Here is a 15,491-nt window from a genome sequence, read left to right as displayed (position 1 = left end):
ATAATTTCTTTTTACTTTCTTCTGATACACTTGGTTCGTCTTCATCCATGTCATTTTCTGATTTGCTTGCTTTATTTAATATTGTTGTAGTGTCATCTTCTGAAATATGCTCCAGCACATTCTATGATTGAATCAGTAAATATAAATGTGTTCCAACGAATAAATAAATATATGCATCTATGACTTTACCACTAACGCTTCTTTACATTTTAAGGCCTCTTGAACACGAAGAGGATTTGTACTATTTAATGAAACTTGTAAACAATTCTCAGTATAGAATTTGATGTTAGGCACAACAAGGACGCGAGTGACTTCAGTTCCAATTTTATCTAAGCCGATAATAGCACCATATTGTGTTGTGAGAGGTCGAGCAGGATCTAAAAAGGCACGTAATAATGTTTTTGTAATTCGAGGCTGTAATGTATGATATGATTTGCCATATTGATGACAAATTAATGCTATCAAAGATGCTGCACGTTGACGAGTTGACCAATGATTTTGTTGTTGAGGATTTTCACATATAACACGTCCAACTAAACATGATAGAATAGGTGGAATTAATTGATGAAGCTATATGTATGTATTAGTTACTTTTGTTTTAATTAAATAGAACAATGTATACGTTACATAAGGTTCAACAAATAGATGCTTATTGCTCAATAATGAATAAGACATGGACAACATTGCCTCTAAAACATCTAAATTCTTGTGATTTTGTGTCACTTTTTTATGAATATGCTGAATAAAGTAAGGTAAAAGCTGATGAAGGCCTGGATCGAGTCGTAGACTTTCAAATGCTTGTGATTGTAAACGTTCGTCTTCACTTAATACAGCTTCTGTAATTCTTTCAAAATACATTTGTAATTCCTTTGATAATACATGTTTAACAAGAGGTTTTACATTAACTTGATCAGTTGTGATGCCATTAGAACTAGTGTGAGTCTTTGACCGTTTTGTGAGTAATTCAGCTTTTGCATCTATTTATATAAATAAATACTCTTGTAAATGAATAATTAGATTACTTTTAAACAACATGTTGAATTACCATTAGGAGTAGGATTTTGAGGAATAGCAGGCTGAACGCCTTCAATAGCAAGCCAATGAGCTGTAAAGGTAACATCTAGAGGAATCTTGGGTAAAGGTTTACTCAATACTTTTTCAAAATCAACTTCTTCGTCATCATCGAAATAGATGTCTGTGGAATTTATCGTTGTTTTTCTAAATTTTGGTGTTTCGCCACATGTATATCCATAAAGAGGCTATGAACAAAAAAATATAAATAACAAGCTTTTTTTTTTTTTTTAAAAAAAAAGAATCATACTATTTCGTACTTACTTCAACGTTTTTGACACGAAGTGCAGCGTTTATATCATCAACAGATAATTTAGTCCTCTTTGAATGACGCATAAATTTAGATGCTTCCTTTTATTCAATAATAATAAAAAAACATTAATAGACATTCTAGTTTCAACTCAATTTATCTATTATTTATTTTTTACTTGAATGAGTTCATGAATTCTATATTCAACATCTTGAGCCAAAGCAGTTGCTACTTCATCTTTCAAATTTGTTATACCTAATGATTCCCCAATATTCTATAAAAAAAAAAAAAAAAATTAGAATTATGCTAATGGGATGAAAATTTATTTTTGAAAGTATATAAGAGAATTATTAAAATTTACTTTAATTGTTTCTTTTGGGAATACACTCATTTTATATTATAAATAAAGCTGTCTAAATTATAATAAAGAAAAGGGAAAAAAAAAAGAAGAATTACTATGACAAAAATTAAGAACAACAACTATGGACAATAATAATTTAAAACACAGCATCATATTGCAAAGGTGGTGTGGCTTGGTGAGGTAATATTAATTATCTCTTTTTTTATCTAATTTTTGGTTAAATATATAATGTCATCTATTGCCGATCAAATTGAAAAAAGTAAAGACCAAATAAGAGAAATAGAAACCACCACTCTCCTCCTCTTCCCCTCCCCTCCCTTTTTTTTTGTTTTTTAGTGCTAAAAGTTACGTTAACCAAGATCTTTTATTTTCATTACAATAGCTCTTGCAGAAAAGGAACATTTGGCTGAAGAAATTCTGATTAACAAACAAGCAGTAATAATGTTAATTCATTCTTGAAAGCTCATAAATAACTCATTCATTTTATTCAAGGTTGTTGATTATGATCGTAAAAGAAATTCGAATAGAGAAGCGCTTTCACAACTAAAAAAGATGGAAGGTAAAATATATAAATATAAAAATATACATATTTTGCATAAATAAGAGAGTTGGAGCCTAATTTTATTATTATTATTAGATAAAAAAACATGGACATTTTTTGGTGATATGTTTATTAAATTACCAGCCAAAGATACAAAAATGCTTATCGAGAGGGGTATTTATTAAGCTTTATATAAATAAATAAATAAATAAATACTTATTTATACATGATAGATCAAAAATTATTAGATGAAAAGATTGATATAGCAAGAGATATAATGAAACGGAATACGATTGCAATCCAAGAAATGGAAGGCAAAAATGATGTACATGGATTTAATTTAAAAGGTATAACAGCAACTGACTTGTATAGTAATGTAAAGAAATAAACGAGAACAAGTGCACAAATATATGACCTGGCCTATATCTTTGATAAAATATACAATTATTTTAATATGTATAAACTTTCAGTATACATTTGTGTATCTATCTATCTAAGTAAAAATGATTAAAGGAGTGACTGTATCAATAATAGTACCAGCAAGTAAATTTTCGTCTTTGAGATAATCTTTTGGGAAAAGAACTAAATGACCCCTAACTTGACCTAATTGGTTAGAAATGTCTTCTTCGTTCAAGTTTGGATCTGCTATATGTCCTGCTTTCACTTTAAGGGGATTAGGAACAAATTTACGATGCTGTTCGTATGTATGAATGGTATCATCAGGCACACATCGAAATAGCTTTCGATAGATCATCGTGTTTGACGTAGCACGTTTAAGCCAAATTTTATAATAGGTATGATCAGATAAAGGATCTAAAGCTGCAGCATCATGTCGATTTTTTATAAAGTGAGGATGTTGTTGTCTCTTTATATCAAAGGCATCATAGAAACTCAACGTTCTACTCACTCTATCCAACATCTTAACCGGCTCCTGTGCTTCAATCGTCTTAATCTCTTGCGCATTGTTGATGGACCGAGTTAAGGTTGGATATGTGCTTTGATGATGTTTCAAATGATCCATGGATGCGTTGTTTCGTAAGAAAGTGGACGAAATATCTAACGTTTGCACAAGACTTTCTTCATCTCCTGTTTGTAATAATTGTGTCCAATTTTCAAAATTTAATAGACCCAAATGCTCTTTCCATAATTGCATACGCAGTGTATGTGCAAACTTGGCTGCTTTATACTTTGAAAAAAAAAGGACATAATCATGTTAAATAGTTGTTTAAAATAAGTTTCATATACATATACATATATTACCTCTTTTCCATTCATAAAAGAAGGGACCATTTCTGTATCCTCAACAATCATAGCAATTTCAGAGTCACGGTTTCCCAACTGTGAGCGATCATTGATATTAGCTGAACCCATAAGCACAATCCTGTCATCAATAATCATAAGTTTATCATGAATATATAATAATTCTGTTACAAAATGACTCCTGTTATCGTCTGTCATATCACTGCTTGAATTATTACTTTGGGATGATCCTCTTCTATTATTATCTATATGAAGTGGACTGAAAGAGATGGAGGATGAATCGCTTAAAGTTGAAGTGTTTGTGATATGTAAACGTGAAAGATCAATTGAAGATGGCTGGTCTTTGAAAGGATCGTTTATGTCATCATCTAAAAAGGAATTGGTATCATGATGATGAATATGAATTGTTGATGATAATGATTCTGATTTCAAAGGGGAGATAGAACTCTTAGATGGCGGTATTGAATTTTTACTAGAAGACATAGAACTGTTATTATTATTATTATTTTCCGCTGATCGCTGAGAGTTTGGAGATGTTTTGATTTTCCCATAGTTTCGTAAACTAAACCATGATATATATTGATCAGGATCAATTCCATGCTGCTTTAATTTTTCGACTATCGAGTTACTACCTCGACTAATTGTAATGTATTGAAAATGCATGACAGTTCTATAAACTCCATCAAAAAAAAAAAAAAAAGAAAGAAAAAAAGAAGAAAAAAAGAAAAAAAAAAAGGGAGGAGGAGGAAGAGGAAAAAAAGTAAGATTTTAGTTGCATATAAATATATAAATTATTATACCTGGCAGATGATGCATCTGTAGACGCCAAATCACCTTCAAATGCAGGAACAAGGGGTATAACAACATAAACTCGGAACTTTTCAGCTTTTTCATGTGCGCGTTTGATTCTTTCTACCAATGCTTGAGCAATTTTATTCCGTAATAATTTATCGTCTTGAGTTGTACTGACTATAGATGTATAAATAGAGGTTAATTAAGTTGTTCGTTCTATCTGTTCTCCCACTTCCCCCACTCCTCCTCCTTGTATTAATTTTTTTTTTAGGGAAAATTTACTAAAGAATTGATTTTCAATATAAATGTAATGTTGAGAATGAGCGATACATTCCATATAAGCATTATAGATGGAATGCTTTATATTTTTTTTTTGATAGTAGAGCGATTAATTCAACTTTTCACTTGAACATAATATAATATAACCCACTTACTTCACGATCAATACCGGAGCTCCATTTTGAAGAGCTTCTAAGCAATTGTACACGGCATGTGCCTGAAAAGTTATTTTCATCTCGAGCAGCCACATGTTCCCCCTTTGGCATCAAAAAAGGTAATTTGCGACGATGCATACTTTTCATAGATTTCAAGAAATTCCATCTCTGTATGAAATGGCGAGCAATATCTCGAGCAATAGGCCCAACCTAACATAACCATGTTCAAGTACATATACATATATATATATATCAATAATAAAATACTTACAACACCCAAAGTAACATCATGCCATGGCATTCTAGGCGTTACATGTCTATCCACTAATGTTTTATGAAACTGCTGAACTACTCGAAATAACAAATTTCTTGGTAAACTACCTTTTTTTTTTTTTCTTTTTAACATAAATGAAATATCATATCATACCATTAATAAAATCTTTTACTCGAGGATTGGAATAATCTTGTCCAGGAAAAACTTCATGATCATGTCCTTCTGAAGGATAATCTGACAGTGGATGATTATGTGTATCATATCGACTATGATATATATATATATATATATAATTAGAATAACAAAACAAACGTTTATATATAGTTTTATACCCAAAACATAAATCAAGCCCTCCAATAAATGCTAATCTATTGTCGACCACAACTATTTTCTATATTAGACGTTAAAATCAAAATAACAAGCTAATAAATAGATAACACTATTGAATATATATGTATATGGATATACCTCATGATGTGACCAAAAAAGAACTGTATTATCATTAGAAAATGTATGATCAGGATGACGTTGTACTATAAATAATTGTAATTAAGTGATTTTGTTCTATTTTGATGATTCTATACAATATATGTATACCTATAATATTTGGATGAAGGTTTTGAAGCCATTGTTTTGTATGTGCAGAATTGATAGTCAATGCAACAGACATTTCTTTATAGACAATAATATAAATCTTTACACCTTCTACAGCTTTTCGTTGTAAAAGTCTATCAAGTCTAAAATCTTCATTTTCTTCTGGTGGTCTTCTTAGATACTATGTATATACATGTGTATACATGTATATATAAAGATATTTTCTATTACTTTTAGTTTGTTTTGTGTATTTATGTATCAATATAATTCAAATACGAACTAATTCTGGGGTTAACCACCAATCAGCAATGTATATTTCTAATTTAGCAGACAAAATGGCTTCTGCAACGGCATTAAAATGATCTAATAAATAGAAAAGATGAATATAAAGCAGTCTATGTATATATATATATAATTAACTTACTTTCAGCATCAATAAACCATTTTACTTTGGCATGTTTACGTACAGGAGCAAAGGAGTTAAAACGATGATTCCTTACCCATGGGCTTTCCTTTTCTACCTTCTCTATACTTTCAAGCCATTGATCCACTTCACGTTTAGTACCTTTAATTTCAATCTTTCGAGATTCATTACTGATCGAAATATGATAACTTCCTAAATAAACTCGAGGTTCTTGGATATCAATTTTAAATCCTTTATCAAATAAGAGTACATCTGTAGGCGAAGTAGATGCTGTATCTTTACAAAACGCTATATATCTAAATATATATATATATATGAGTAAAATAATAATCAGAATCGTTCTACTTTACGAATCTCTTAGTATAATCCACTCTGTACTCCATCGATGTGATTTCCAAATTTGACAGCAACGAGGTGAAACATAATTTATTCTATTACGCATATATCCTTCCTTTCCTTTCCAGCCCATATCTTGAACCATACTAATGGCTGATAATTCTAAAAATTCACAGATATCATAACTCACAGTGACATGAGCACGAAGAAGTAAAGAACGAAGGTATTGAGTTAAGGCCATACGACGATGAAATGCTGCTTTATTGTTAGCAATTGTTGTTTTATGATGATGACTATTATTAGGATAGTGAGGTGGTAATGAACTTGTTCTTTCACACACGTTATTATCATGGTTGGAGAAAGTATATATACCAATCGTTGATTTTGCAGAATCGAGTAGATTAGATAATTGATTCGGAAAAGTAGGTGGATCAGGTACATAATCATATAAATTGGATTTTACTTTAAGCTTAATGTGTAAAGCCATAAAATCTGAAATACCACGTCGAATCACCCATTTAATATCACCATACTGTAATTCCACACGAAATATCCATTGACTATTAGAGTGAAGATATTCTAAATCTGTCACAGTAACCTAGATGTGAAGTATTATATATATATATATGTATATATTAGTTATTGACTATACGGAATTTATGTTTTATGACTTTACATAAATACACTGTAACAATATTGGCGGCTATATTTTAAAGAAAATATATATATATATATACATATATACATAAATAAATACATATCAAATAATAATAATAATAAACATACTAAATTTCTTCCGTATTCATCTTTAGCAAATGCAGCAAAGATTGGATCAAAAGCAGGAGGATAATAGGTAGCTAATGTATGTGAAGGGCCTGAGTTTAAATAAGAAAACGACAGATGATGATGATTGGAAGAAGACTGTAAATTAGCAATAAACTTAATTTTATCTAATGTTCGATCCCATTTGTCCTTGATAACAAGGTAATTGGCTGAAGTTGTAGTATCCTCTCGAATCAACACATCCTGATGTCTTCCTCTCTGTGTTGAAGATGATTGAATAGGTAAGGGATGTTGAGGAAGTTTAGTATCATAAGGAGAGAAGAAAGGATGTGTAAAATAATGACTCTCTTCCTGAAGGCCTGAATCCTCGCTTAATGGATTTATATGATCATTTTCGAGTTCATAAGCTGAAGGAAGCTTTTCAGTCTCATCCTCTATAATGACTCTATGATGATTCTCTTCCTCATGATAGTTATCCAGATCATATCTTCCGTGATGTCCAACCACTGTAGCCTGCTGCTGCTGCTGCTGCTGATATCTTGCTGTCTCTACACTGCGTAATAATTCAAACGTATCTCGATTGATGACAGAAGAATGATCATCATCATCTACTGAATAAGTTTTTGTCCTTTGTCGTTGTTCCAAGGGGTTTAAGGATGAGAGTCGATTGAGAACCTTAAACCATTGAGATGAAGATGGCTTGCTCGAATCACCATAATAAGTATGACGATTCAAGTGATCTCTAACAATATTGACATCATCTTGATGAGTATTACTTTGACTATGATGTCCCCATTGTGCAAAATATTCCGCTGTATCTGCTATTGGATTAGACATAATAGAAAGAAAGGGGAAAAAAAATAAAGAGAAAGAGAGAAAGAGATAAAGATAGAGAAAGGGGGGCAATTTTTTTTTTATTCCCATCTTTTATTTTTTATTTTTTTAATTATATAAATATTATTATAGGCTTGTATAACACAAAGTTACAACTGTTGCCTACAAATTTAAAATAAACTATTTGTAGACCAAAATTGTTGCTGTTGATTTTGTGGCTGTTGCTGTTGTGGCTGCTGGAATATAGAGGATTGCTGTTGTGGGCTAGAAAATATTCCTGACATTTGTTGTATTGTTTGCTGCTGAATTGGAGGAGCGGTAGGTTGTAGATAATGTGAAGAATTATTATAGTTAGCCATGGTTACCATTTGTGAAAAAGGATTAAAAGAAGCACTAGTTAATTGTGGGTTTGGTGGAAACACTATTGTATATGTTATATTTTTTTTTTAAAAAAAAATAAAATAAAAATAGATTTAATAAAGACTTACATGAAGTGGGCGACGAGGTTGAAGTTGATAAAGCATTACCAAAGGGATTATTATTAAATAAGGTAGTATTTTGTTGAACAAATGGTTGTGGGTGAACTTGAGTGTGAGTTGTGATAAATGGGTTACTTGCAGTAGTAGTGGTCACTGGTGTAGAATCAACATTAATTAATAGTGAAGAAGAAGATTGACCAGCAAAAGTCTTCTTTTCACTTAAAATTGTCATTGCAATATCTATGTTACCACCTGCACGTCGAAGCGCTTCCATATTATTGCTTTTGTCATTAAATCCTAATTTTATTAATTGCTCTACCTTTGATTCATCCGTTGATTTTGATAGGATTTCAACTGCAGATTTAAGATTGCCCTGAGTCTGAATCAAAACTTGCTTATTTTTTCCTTCATTCTTAAATCCCATACTGCTTAACTGATTTAGTGCTGTTGTTAAATTGTTCGTATGACTACTACTACTACCACTAAAAGTAGGAACAGATGAAGACCTTTTTGGAGGAACTGTGAGCTTTGCAGTTGAACTCATTACCGGTGGTGAAGATACCTGTAGTCAGTTTATCAGTTAAATTATTCTTTTCTATAAAAATATATATGTATACACTTACAGACATGAATGAGCGCTTTTCCCATTTTGCTCGAATGTATTTTTCCATAGCACTAAATAGATGTATGTGTATCCATTATGAATAGATAAAGGTTTAATTTATAACTTACTGTTCATCATCTGTAGCTAATGGGCGAGGATGATTCCCGGGATTGGGATTAATTTTATTATTTACAATAACATTGCCCCCTGAATTGCGCATCAACTATAAAACATTACTGTATAATTTAAAATCTTTTCTTTCCCTATACATAAATCGAATATACCTCGATTTGTTCTGTAGTCCATTGATCCATTGTGATTGATTTTACTTTTGAAATGTGTGTACCCATTTTACGATGAATTCCAGCACAACGAATGCAAAGGAATATACCAAGTGAATAGGAAGCCCAACGGGGGTCTATTATAGTTAAAGAGTTAATTAATTGAATATGCATCAAATTAGACAAAAAAAAAAAAAAAAAAAAAAAAAAAAAAAAAAAAAAAAAAAGAGAAAAAAGAGAAGAGGGTTTTACTTTTAGCACCACAATCAGCACAGGTTTCATTTCCTGGCTTTTTTGTAAGTTCATTTAGTATACGTTCATGTCTCCCTTGAACTGTTTTTGATTGTCTTTCACTCATTGTTATTATAAATAAAATAAAATAAAAAAAAAAAAAGAATAAAAAAGAATAAAAATAAATAACAGAAAATTAACTATGATAATTTATTCTCCTTAAAATAATTTTGCTCTTGGTGGTATATAGAGTTTTGTCATATATTGACTAATGTTCGTTAATGTTTGAGTTTTACTATTCTCACTAATCCGTTGAACACGTACTGATGATTGAGCTTTACTGTCACAATTCTTTTGAACACGTATGGACGATTTCTTTTTTTGTTGTCTTTGGTAGTGTTGAACTACATCAGGGTATCGACAATATAGACTTGTGGCATGAACCCATTGTCTTTTAATTAGCGTCCAAACATCTTTCTTTTCCTTTTTATTCTCTTGTTGTTGTGAGTCTGTCAGTTGTTCTTCTAGATCCATTGTTCCTTGTTGTGACAGTTTAATATTTTCATACAGAGCTTCATCATAATTTAGATTTGGCTTTAATTGATCAATAAATTTCTGGTAACATGATGGATCCCATTCAACACGAAAAAACTTCAAGTCATCAGATACTATTTTTGTTCCTGTAATCTTCACTACATCGCGCACCGTTGTTGAAGCATAATGGTGTCTTGTTGTTGACACGTAATATTCTTGAAGTGTTGTTTGTCGATTACTATATTCACTGCTATTCGATGATGACTGCTGGATAGAGAGTGTAGGACGATAGTTGTGATCATGTCGACGAATGATGCGTCGTAGACGATTTGCCATATAGCCATGAAATAAAAGGGAGGAGAATCTCCTTAACAAGTACTCTGCTGGCCATTTAAAGGCCTCTTGAGCAAAGGGCGCCAGCAAAGGCCAGTTCGGTTCATGATGGTAGTCAAGTTGGTTTTGTAACTGATTTATTTTCGTCAACATTCCCTGGTCATTTTTTGTGTTCTCAATATTTGTCTGAGGATGAATAAAGTCCATCATAATTGAGAATTCTAGAAATTTAGGATCAAGTGCTACACTTGTATGTTTACGACTGAGATTTTTTGTACTATTATGATGGAGTTCATAGGTTAAATCATCAAACAAATGACGTACGCGTTCATCATCGAGTGGTCCATTTCTCTTTGTTAACTGGATATCATCCATAAGTTCACGATGAAAATGACATTTGGCAAGTTGTGCAGCCACATTGATACCAATGCCTTTTGCACCTTTAGTATCATAATCCGATCCATGTAAGAGAGCAATCAAGATTAAATCAGATCGATCAAGTCCTGTTGAGTCTGTAATCCAGGTCAAGTCATAGCATAAAACAGGATCATTACGTTTTATAGGCCAATTTCTAACTACACGACGAGCTCCAAATAAAAACACATCACTATCTCCTGTAAACACAACATCAACAAATCCTAATCGCTGTAATAAGGCACACTCTGCCTCTGCTTCTCCATATGAATGCCAAATGGCAAAATTAAAGAAGCGGATCAAGGTAATTAAATTTCGTCTAAACTCAGTATCAATGGGTGTTGTGTTAATTAATCGATTACGTTTATACTCGGGTCGTTGAGGACCATCAAACACAAACACAGGACGGATACCTAATTCATAAAGTCGACACAGTCTGAAAAATAAGGCACGTAATTCACTTTGACTAATTTATGAATCATGAATATATTAAATAGGAAAACGAGTAAAATATTATTATTATTAAAAAAAAAATAAAATAAAAATAAAAATAGACATTACTCGCCTACCGTGCTTGATCTTGCCTGAAATACCCATAGAGCAACATCTATAGCAACTCGTAAGCCTTTTCCATTTGACTTTAATGATCTGTCATATGAGAGTTGTTCCAGTGTAAACTTTTTTCCACCAGGACTAATAATTCTCCATAGTTCTGAAATGCCCATTTCTTTATCTTATAAAAAAAAAAAAAAAAAGGACACCAAATGTGTATGTTGTACAATTGCAATTTTACTATCCTTTAAATATCCGACAAAATTATCAATTACTTTTATTTTTTATTTTATTTTATTTTATTTTATTTTATTTTTTTTATTTTTTATTTTTATAGACTTATTTATAATTCTAAACAATATGGTTAGTGTAGTAATAAAAATAAAAGAATAAATAGAAAGCTAATGGAAATATATGAAAGACTGTTGATGTAGATGAAACCTTAAAACGTATTTCTAATAAGAAAGGAGTAAAAGCAGTAGTTATTCTAAATAATGAGGGACAAGCTATTCGTTCTACTTTAGATCATGATTTAACAAAGCAATATGGTCAACTCATTTCTACTCTTGTTCAACAAACACGTACGACAGTTGCAACATTAGACGATCAAGTAAAATAATTAGACTAAATGCATATTTATTGAATATTAATGTTGTTGTTGTTCATATTATATTATTAGAATGAATTAACTTTTTTACGCATTAGAACAAAAAAGCATGAAATTATGATTGCTCCAGGTAATTGAAATGGTATAAAATATATTAATGAATTTATGCTAATGTATATAATAAATAGATCATGATTATTTGTTAATTGTCGTTCAGAATCCAGCAGAAGTTATACAACAATAAATCAATTTACAGTAGTAGTAGTAGTAGTAGTAGTATTTGTAGTAGCCGTGTTTTCACTTTGCTCAGTATTTTCAAGTTGTGACCTTTCAAATGCTTTAACGTCATTTTCATGGTGTTTCCCCTCTAAATGGCGCCTTAATAAATATGTATTTGTAAATTTAAATTGACAGTGTTCAAAGGGGCATTTATAACGGAATCCATTTTTGGAATAATAGTTATAGCCTGTTAATATTTCCGCAAGAGATCTTTTGGGGCGTGACGAAGTTGATTTTGGTTTCTAAAGTTATTTTAGACGTTAAGAATCAAGTTATATATTATATATATTTGTATGTAAAAGAAAGACTTACAGGTTCATGTGATTTTTTATGACGTTCATATACTGATTTATAAGGAAATCCTTTACCACATGAATCACATTTATATTTTACATATTGTTCATGTACAAATGCAAGATGAAATCGATAACTGCGTCTCTATACATGTATATAAAAGTTTAATTTACACATTCCATGTTGTTCAATTACTTACATTTTTAAGTATAGAATCACAACCAAACCAAGTACATTTTATAGGATCAGTATGTTTATCTTTTATATGTTGTCTCAGGTAAGACGGTCTTGTATATGTTTTATTACAGATGGTACAGACTGCAGGATGTTCAACTTGAACATGTTTTCTTAATTCCGACCATTTTAAAAAAGATTGATCACAAGTTGTACAGTTATAAATGATTGGATCTAACCAAAATAAATAGGTTTAATGTAAAAAAAAAAAAAAAAAAAAAAAAAAAATATATATAATAATAATACTTACTTTCATGAACTCTATTTTTATGTTTTTCTAATGCTGGTAATGAATCAAATGCATTTTGACAAACATTACAGATATAAGTGCCCTTTTCGTGAGAAGCTCTATGCCAACGTAATTGAAAACGTTTTGAAAATTCAGCTGTACATCCCGGATATTCACACTAATATAGGATATAAAAGTTCAACAGAATGATCAGAACAAATAAAAAAAAAAAAAAAAAAAAAAAAAAAAAAAAAAAAAAAAAAAAAAAAAAGATAAACCTTAATTAAAGGTGAAGTGTGAGTCTTTTCATGACGTTGTAAATGCTGTTTTGTTCCATACGCTTTATCACAATTCTCAAAAGAACAAACAAAATCTTTAATGTTGGCATGTGATCTTTCATGAACTTTTAAATGACTATTTCGCATGTACGATTTATTACAACCAAGATATGAACAAATAAAGGGTCTCTATAACATAACAAATAAGTTCAATGGATTTCATTTCATTTCATTTCTTTTTTTATTTTTTAAAAAAAAAAGAAAAGAAAAGGAGGATTCGATAATCTTACTTCTCCAGTATGAGATCGCTCATGTTCAGTAAGCTTGCTAGGTTTTTTATATGATTTATCACAATACTGACATTTATAATCTATTTTCCTTTTTTTAGTTTCAGGTGAAGACATGCCGATTATGAAAAAAGAACAACAACAACAACAGGAAAAAAAAAATATTTTTATTCTTGTTTTAAGTGGATAAAATATATTTTGAATCTCCGTTGACAATATGCAATTGAAAAAAGTAAATTATGCAAGTATACACTTCTTCTCTTTAAAGCTTTGCATATAAGGTCACTTTTAGAATGAATATGAAATGACTTATTTATTGTTGATAATATTATTATAATAGTTTGTTAAGAAAAATAAATAAAAAAAAACTTCAATTATAATCTTTGTTCCAAAATGAGGCGTAGTTAGTTGGACATGTAGTAGTTTAGTTTTTACCTTGAGTGAATATCAGATTGTCATGACATACAAGGAGTTGATTATGAATGCATAGTTTGATGAAAGTCATCTACTTGACCAATAGTATTTGATAAAATTGAAGAAGAAGTTTTGATTAAGATAAGATTAGATTAGGGTAGGGTTTGGGTATAGTACATTTATTATTATGGTTGTGTCTGATAGCTTTCATGGTAATTCAAAATAGTTGTGTACATATAAACATTCTGACATCATCTACTTTTATCTTAAACTCATATGATTTACAACATACATACAAACACTAGAGTTTTATGTGTGTGTATGTGTGTGTGTGTGTATAAATAAATCACGTTACTTGATCTAAACAAGCTAATTATTATACATACTTTGTGTTCCTGTGTGTATGCGAATAAAATATTGACGTTTTATTTAAACCAATACAATAAGGAGAAGCGGGAGAGAAATAATAACATTGATGAAATGATGATGGTGATATATAATAGAATATTTATAAAAGAAATGAAGGCTTCTTTACATCATATATATGTATATATATGTACAGTTATACTTCACAGAAGCTATTGTATGTATGTATGTATATACTTCAAAAAAGAACATTTATCTACGATTGGAAGATGACATGGATGCCCTTCTTCTTGCACCATCAAATACATTTTGAATGTTAAGGGAAGTAGGTAAAAAGAAATAAGAAGGTGAAGTTGACAATTCAGAGGCATAACTGTCTACAGTGTTGATTGAATCGGTTGGAGAAGAAGGTTGTTGCTGTTTGAATGATCTTCTTCTATGAGAGATACTTTCACCATATTCAAAGATTTTATTTGATAACAAAGTCATCGTGTCCGTGCCAAAGGATGTACCAGATAAATCTTGTTGTGTTGATGATCTGTTATCTTCCTGATTAGACATACGTCGACGATGAAAGGGAGCACATCCATAAATATGTGATTCAAAGGAATCTGTGACTTCAAACGTTCTACCACAAGTGCAACGGAAAGGCATTATGTAAATAAAAGAAAAAGTGAAAAGGTAAAAAAGTAAAAAAATAAAAAAAAAAAAGGCTTTATGCCCTTATCATTATTTATATGCACTTTTTTTTTCTATTTTCCTTGAACAACCAATAAAATGATGGCGTATTAATTGTTTTGTACATCATCAACGCCTTTAGTCATAACTTCCTCTTCTCACAGTCTCTTATCAGTGATTTACTACCCCTTTCTTTTTTTATATATGAAAAAAAATCATAATAAAGTTTTTATTCGGAGTTTATATTCTTATCTTGAGATACTCAAAAAATGATTGGTTTTTAATTATTGTGGGATATTTTGACGTATGAATCAGCAAAGTTATATGTCTTCCTCCTTAAGATCTTTTATAAACATCAAAGAATAAAATGAATTACTATAATGCACAATATAAAGGCAAAGCAGTATATCAGTAATCAAGATGACTAAGAGCAATAAGTATCT

At 30.5% G+C, this 15,491-nt stretch overlaps 8 protein-coding genes across 8 annotated transcripts; 2 read left to right on the top strand and 6 right to left on the bottom strand.

Annotated features, from left to right (window-relative positions):
* Positions 1-570: 570 nt before the first annotated feature.
* On the bottom strand, positions 571-1,407 carry BX663DRAFT_425451 (uncharacterized protein; the record flags this gene model as incomplete). The annotated part of the gene is made up of 3 exons (XM_051522485.1): positions 571-977; positions 1,046-1,259; positions 1,336-1,407. The coding sequence occupies 3 exons, from the start codon at positions 1,405-1,407 to the stop codon at positions 571-573; spliced, it is 693 nt and encodes a 230-aa protein (XP_051387545.1).
* A 345-nt stretch (positions 1,408-1,752) lies between these two features.
* On the top strand, positions 1,753-2,664 carry BX663DRAFT_3805 (uncharacterized protein). The gene is made up of 5 exons (XM_051522191.1): positions 1,753-1,941; positions 2,065-2,117; positions 2,175-2,241; positions 2,320-2,397; positions 2,457-2,664. Exons 1-5 carry the CDS (start codon positions 1,911-1,913, stop codon positions 2,609-2,611), a joined length of 384 nt encoding a protein of 127 aa, XP_051387544.1. The 5' UTR covers positions 1,753-1,910; the 3' UTR covers positions 2,612-2,664.
* Positions 2,665-2,716: 52 nt separating this feature from the next.
* Positions 2,717-7,957, bottom strand: BX663DRAFT_547271 (uncharacterized protein; the record flags this gene model as incomplete). Its single annotated transcript, XM_051530998.1, has 14 exons — positions 2,717-3,409; positions 3,484-4,153; positions 4,284-4,452; positions 4,558-4,633; positions 4,710-4,919; positions 4,981-5,060; positions 5,137-5,249; positions 5,316-5,374; positions 5,452-5,516; positions 5,581-5,758; positions 5,858-5,940; positions 6,002-6,297; positions 6,352-6,935; positions 7,124-7,957. 14 exons carry the CDS (start codon positions 7,955-7,957, stop codon positions 2,717-2,719), a joined length of 4,110 nt encoding a protein of 1,369 aa, XP_051387543.1.
* A 63-nt stretch (positions 7,958-8,020) lies between these two features.
* Positions 8,021-9,708, bottom strand: BX663DRAFT_491285 (uncharacterized protein). Its single transcript, XM_051525039.1, has 6 exons — positions 9,571-9,708; positions 9,322-9,455; positions 9,166-9,260; positions 9,057-9,108; positions 8,443-8,995; positions 8,021-8,375 (listed from the first exon to the last, which is right to left on the bottom strand). The coding sequence occupies exons 1-6, from the start codon at positions 9,674-9,676 to the stop codon at positions 8,125-8,127; spliced, it is 1,191 nt and encodes a 396-aa protein (XP_051387542.1). The 5' UTR covers positions 9,677-9,708; the 3' UTR covers positions 8,021-8,124.
* Positions 9,709-9,731: 23 nt separating this feature from the next.
* On the bottom strand, positions 9,732-11,568 carry BX663DRAFT_445327 (PIN domain-like protein). The gene is made up of 2 exons (XM_051523668.1): positions 11,392-11,568; positions 9,732-11,296 (listed from the first exon to the last, which is right to left on the bottom strand). The coding sequence occupies exons 1-2, from the start codon at positions 11,553-11,555 to the stop codon at positions 9,769-9,771; spliced, it is 1,692 nt and encodes a 563-aa protein (XP_051387541.1). The 5' UTR covers positions 11,556-11,568; the 3' UTR covers positions 9,732-9,768.
* A 126-nt stretch (positions 11,569-11,694) lies between these two features.
* BX663DRAFT_491281 (uncharacterized protein) lies at positions 11,695-12,332 on the top strand. Its single transcript, XM_051525038.1, has 4 exons — positions 11,695-11,745; positions 11,804-11,992; positions 12,062-12,119; positions 12,178-12,332. Exons 1-4 carry the CDS (start codon positions 11,743-11,745, stop codon positions 12,231-12,233), a joined length of 306 nt encoding a protein of 101 aa, XP_051387540.1. The 5' UTR covers positions 11,695-11,742; the 3' UTR covers positions 12,234-12,332.
* Positions 12,187-13,819, bottom strand: BX663DRAFT_491277 (uncharacterized protein). The gene is made up of 6 exons (XM_051525037.1): positions 13,594-13,819; positions 13,304-13,492; positions 13,047-13,203; positions 12,762-12,970; positions 12,581-12,706; positions 12,187-12,510 (listed from the first exon to the last, which is right to left on the bottom strand). Exons 1-6 carry the CDS (start codon positions 13,705-13,707, stop codon positions 12,235-12,237), a joined length of 1,071 nt encoding a protein of 356 aa, XP_051387539.1. The 5' UTR covers positions 13,708-13,819; the 3' UTR covers positions 12,187-12,234.
* An 830-nt stretch (positions 13,820-14,649) lies between these two features.
* BX663DRAFT_399235 (uncharacterized protein) lies at positions 14,650-15,024 on the bottom strand (the record flags this gene model as incomplete). The annotated part of the gene is made up of 1 exon (XM_051522198.1): positions 14,650-15,024. A coding segment is annotated over one exon (375 nt), but the record flags the coding sequence as incomplete, so codon positions are not given.
* Between the last annotated feature and the right edge of the window lie 467 nt (positions 15,025-15,491).

Source organism: Cokeromyces recurvatus (assembly GCF_025118155.1).
Source record: "Cokeromyces recurvatus strain NRRL 2243 chromosome Unknown BX663scaffold_1, whole genome shotgun sequence".
Classification (NCBI taxonomy): domain Eukaryota; kingdom Fungi; phylum Mucoromycota; class Mucoromycetes; order Mucorales; family Mucoraceae; genus Cokeromyces; species Cokeromyces recurvatus.
Note: the sequence above shows the minus strand (reverse complement) of the source record. Positions and strands in the feature narration are given on the sequence as shown.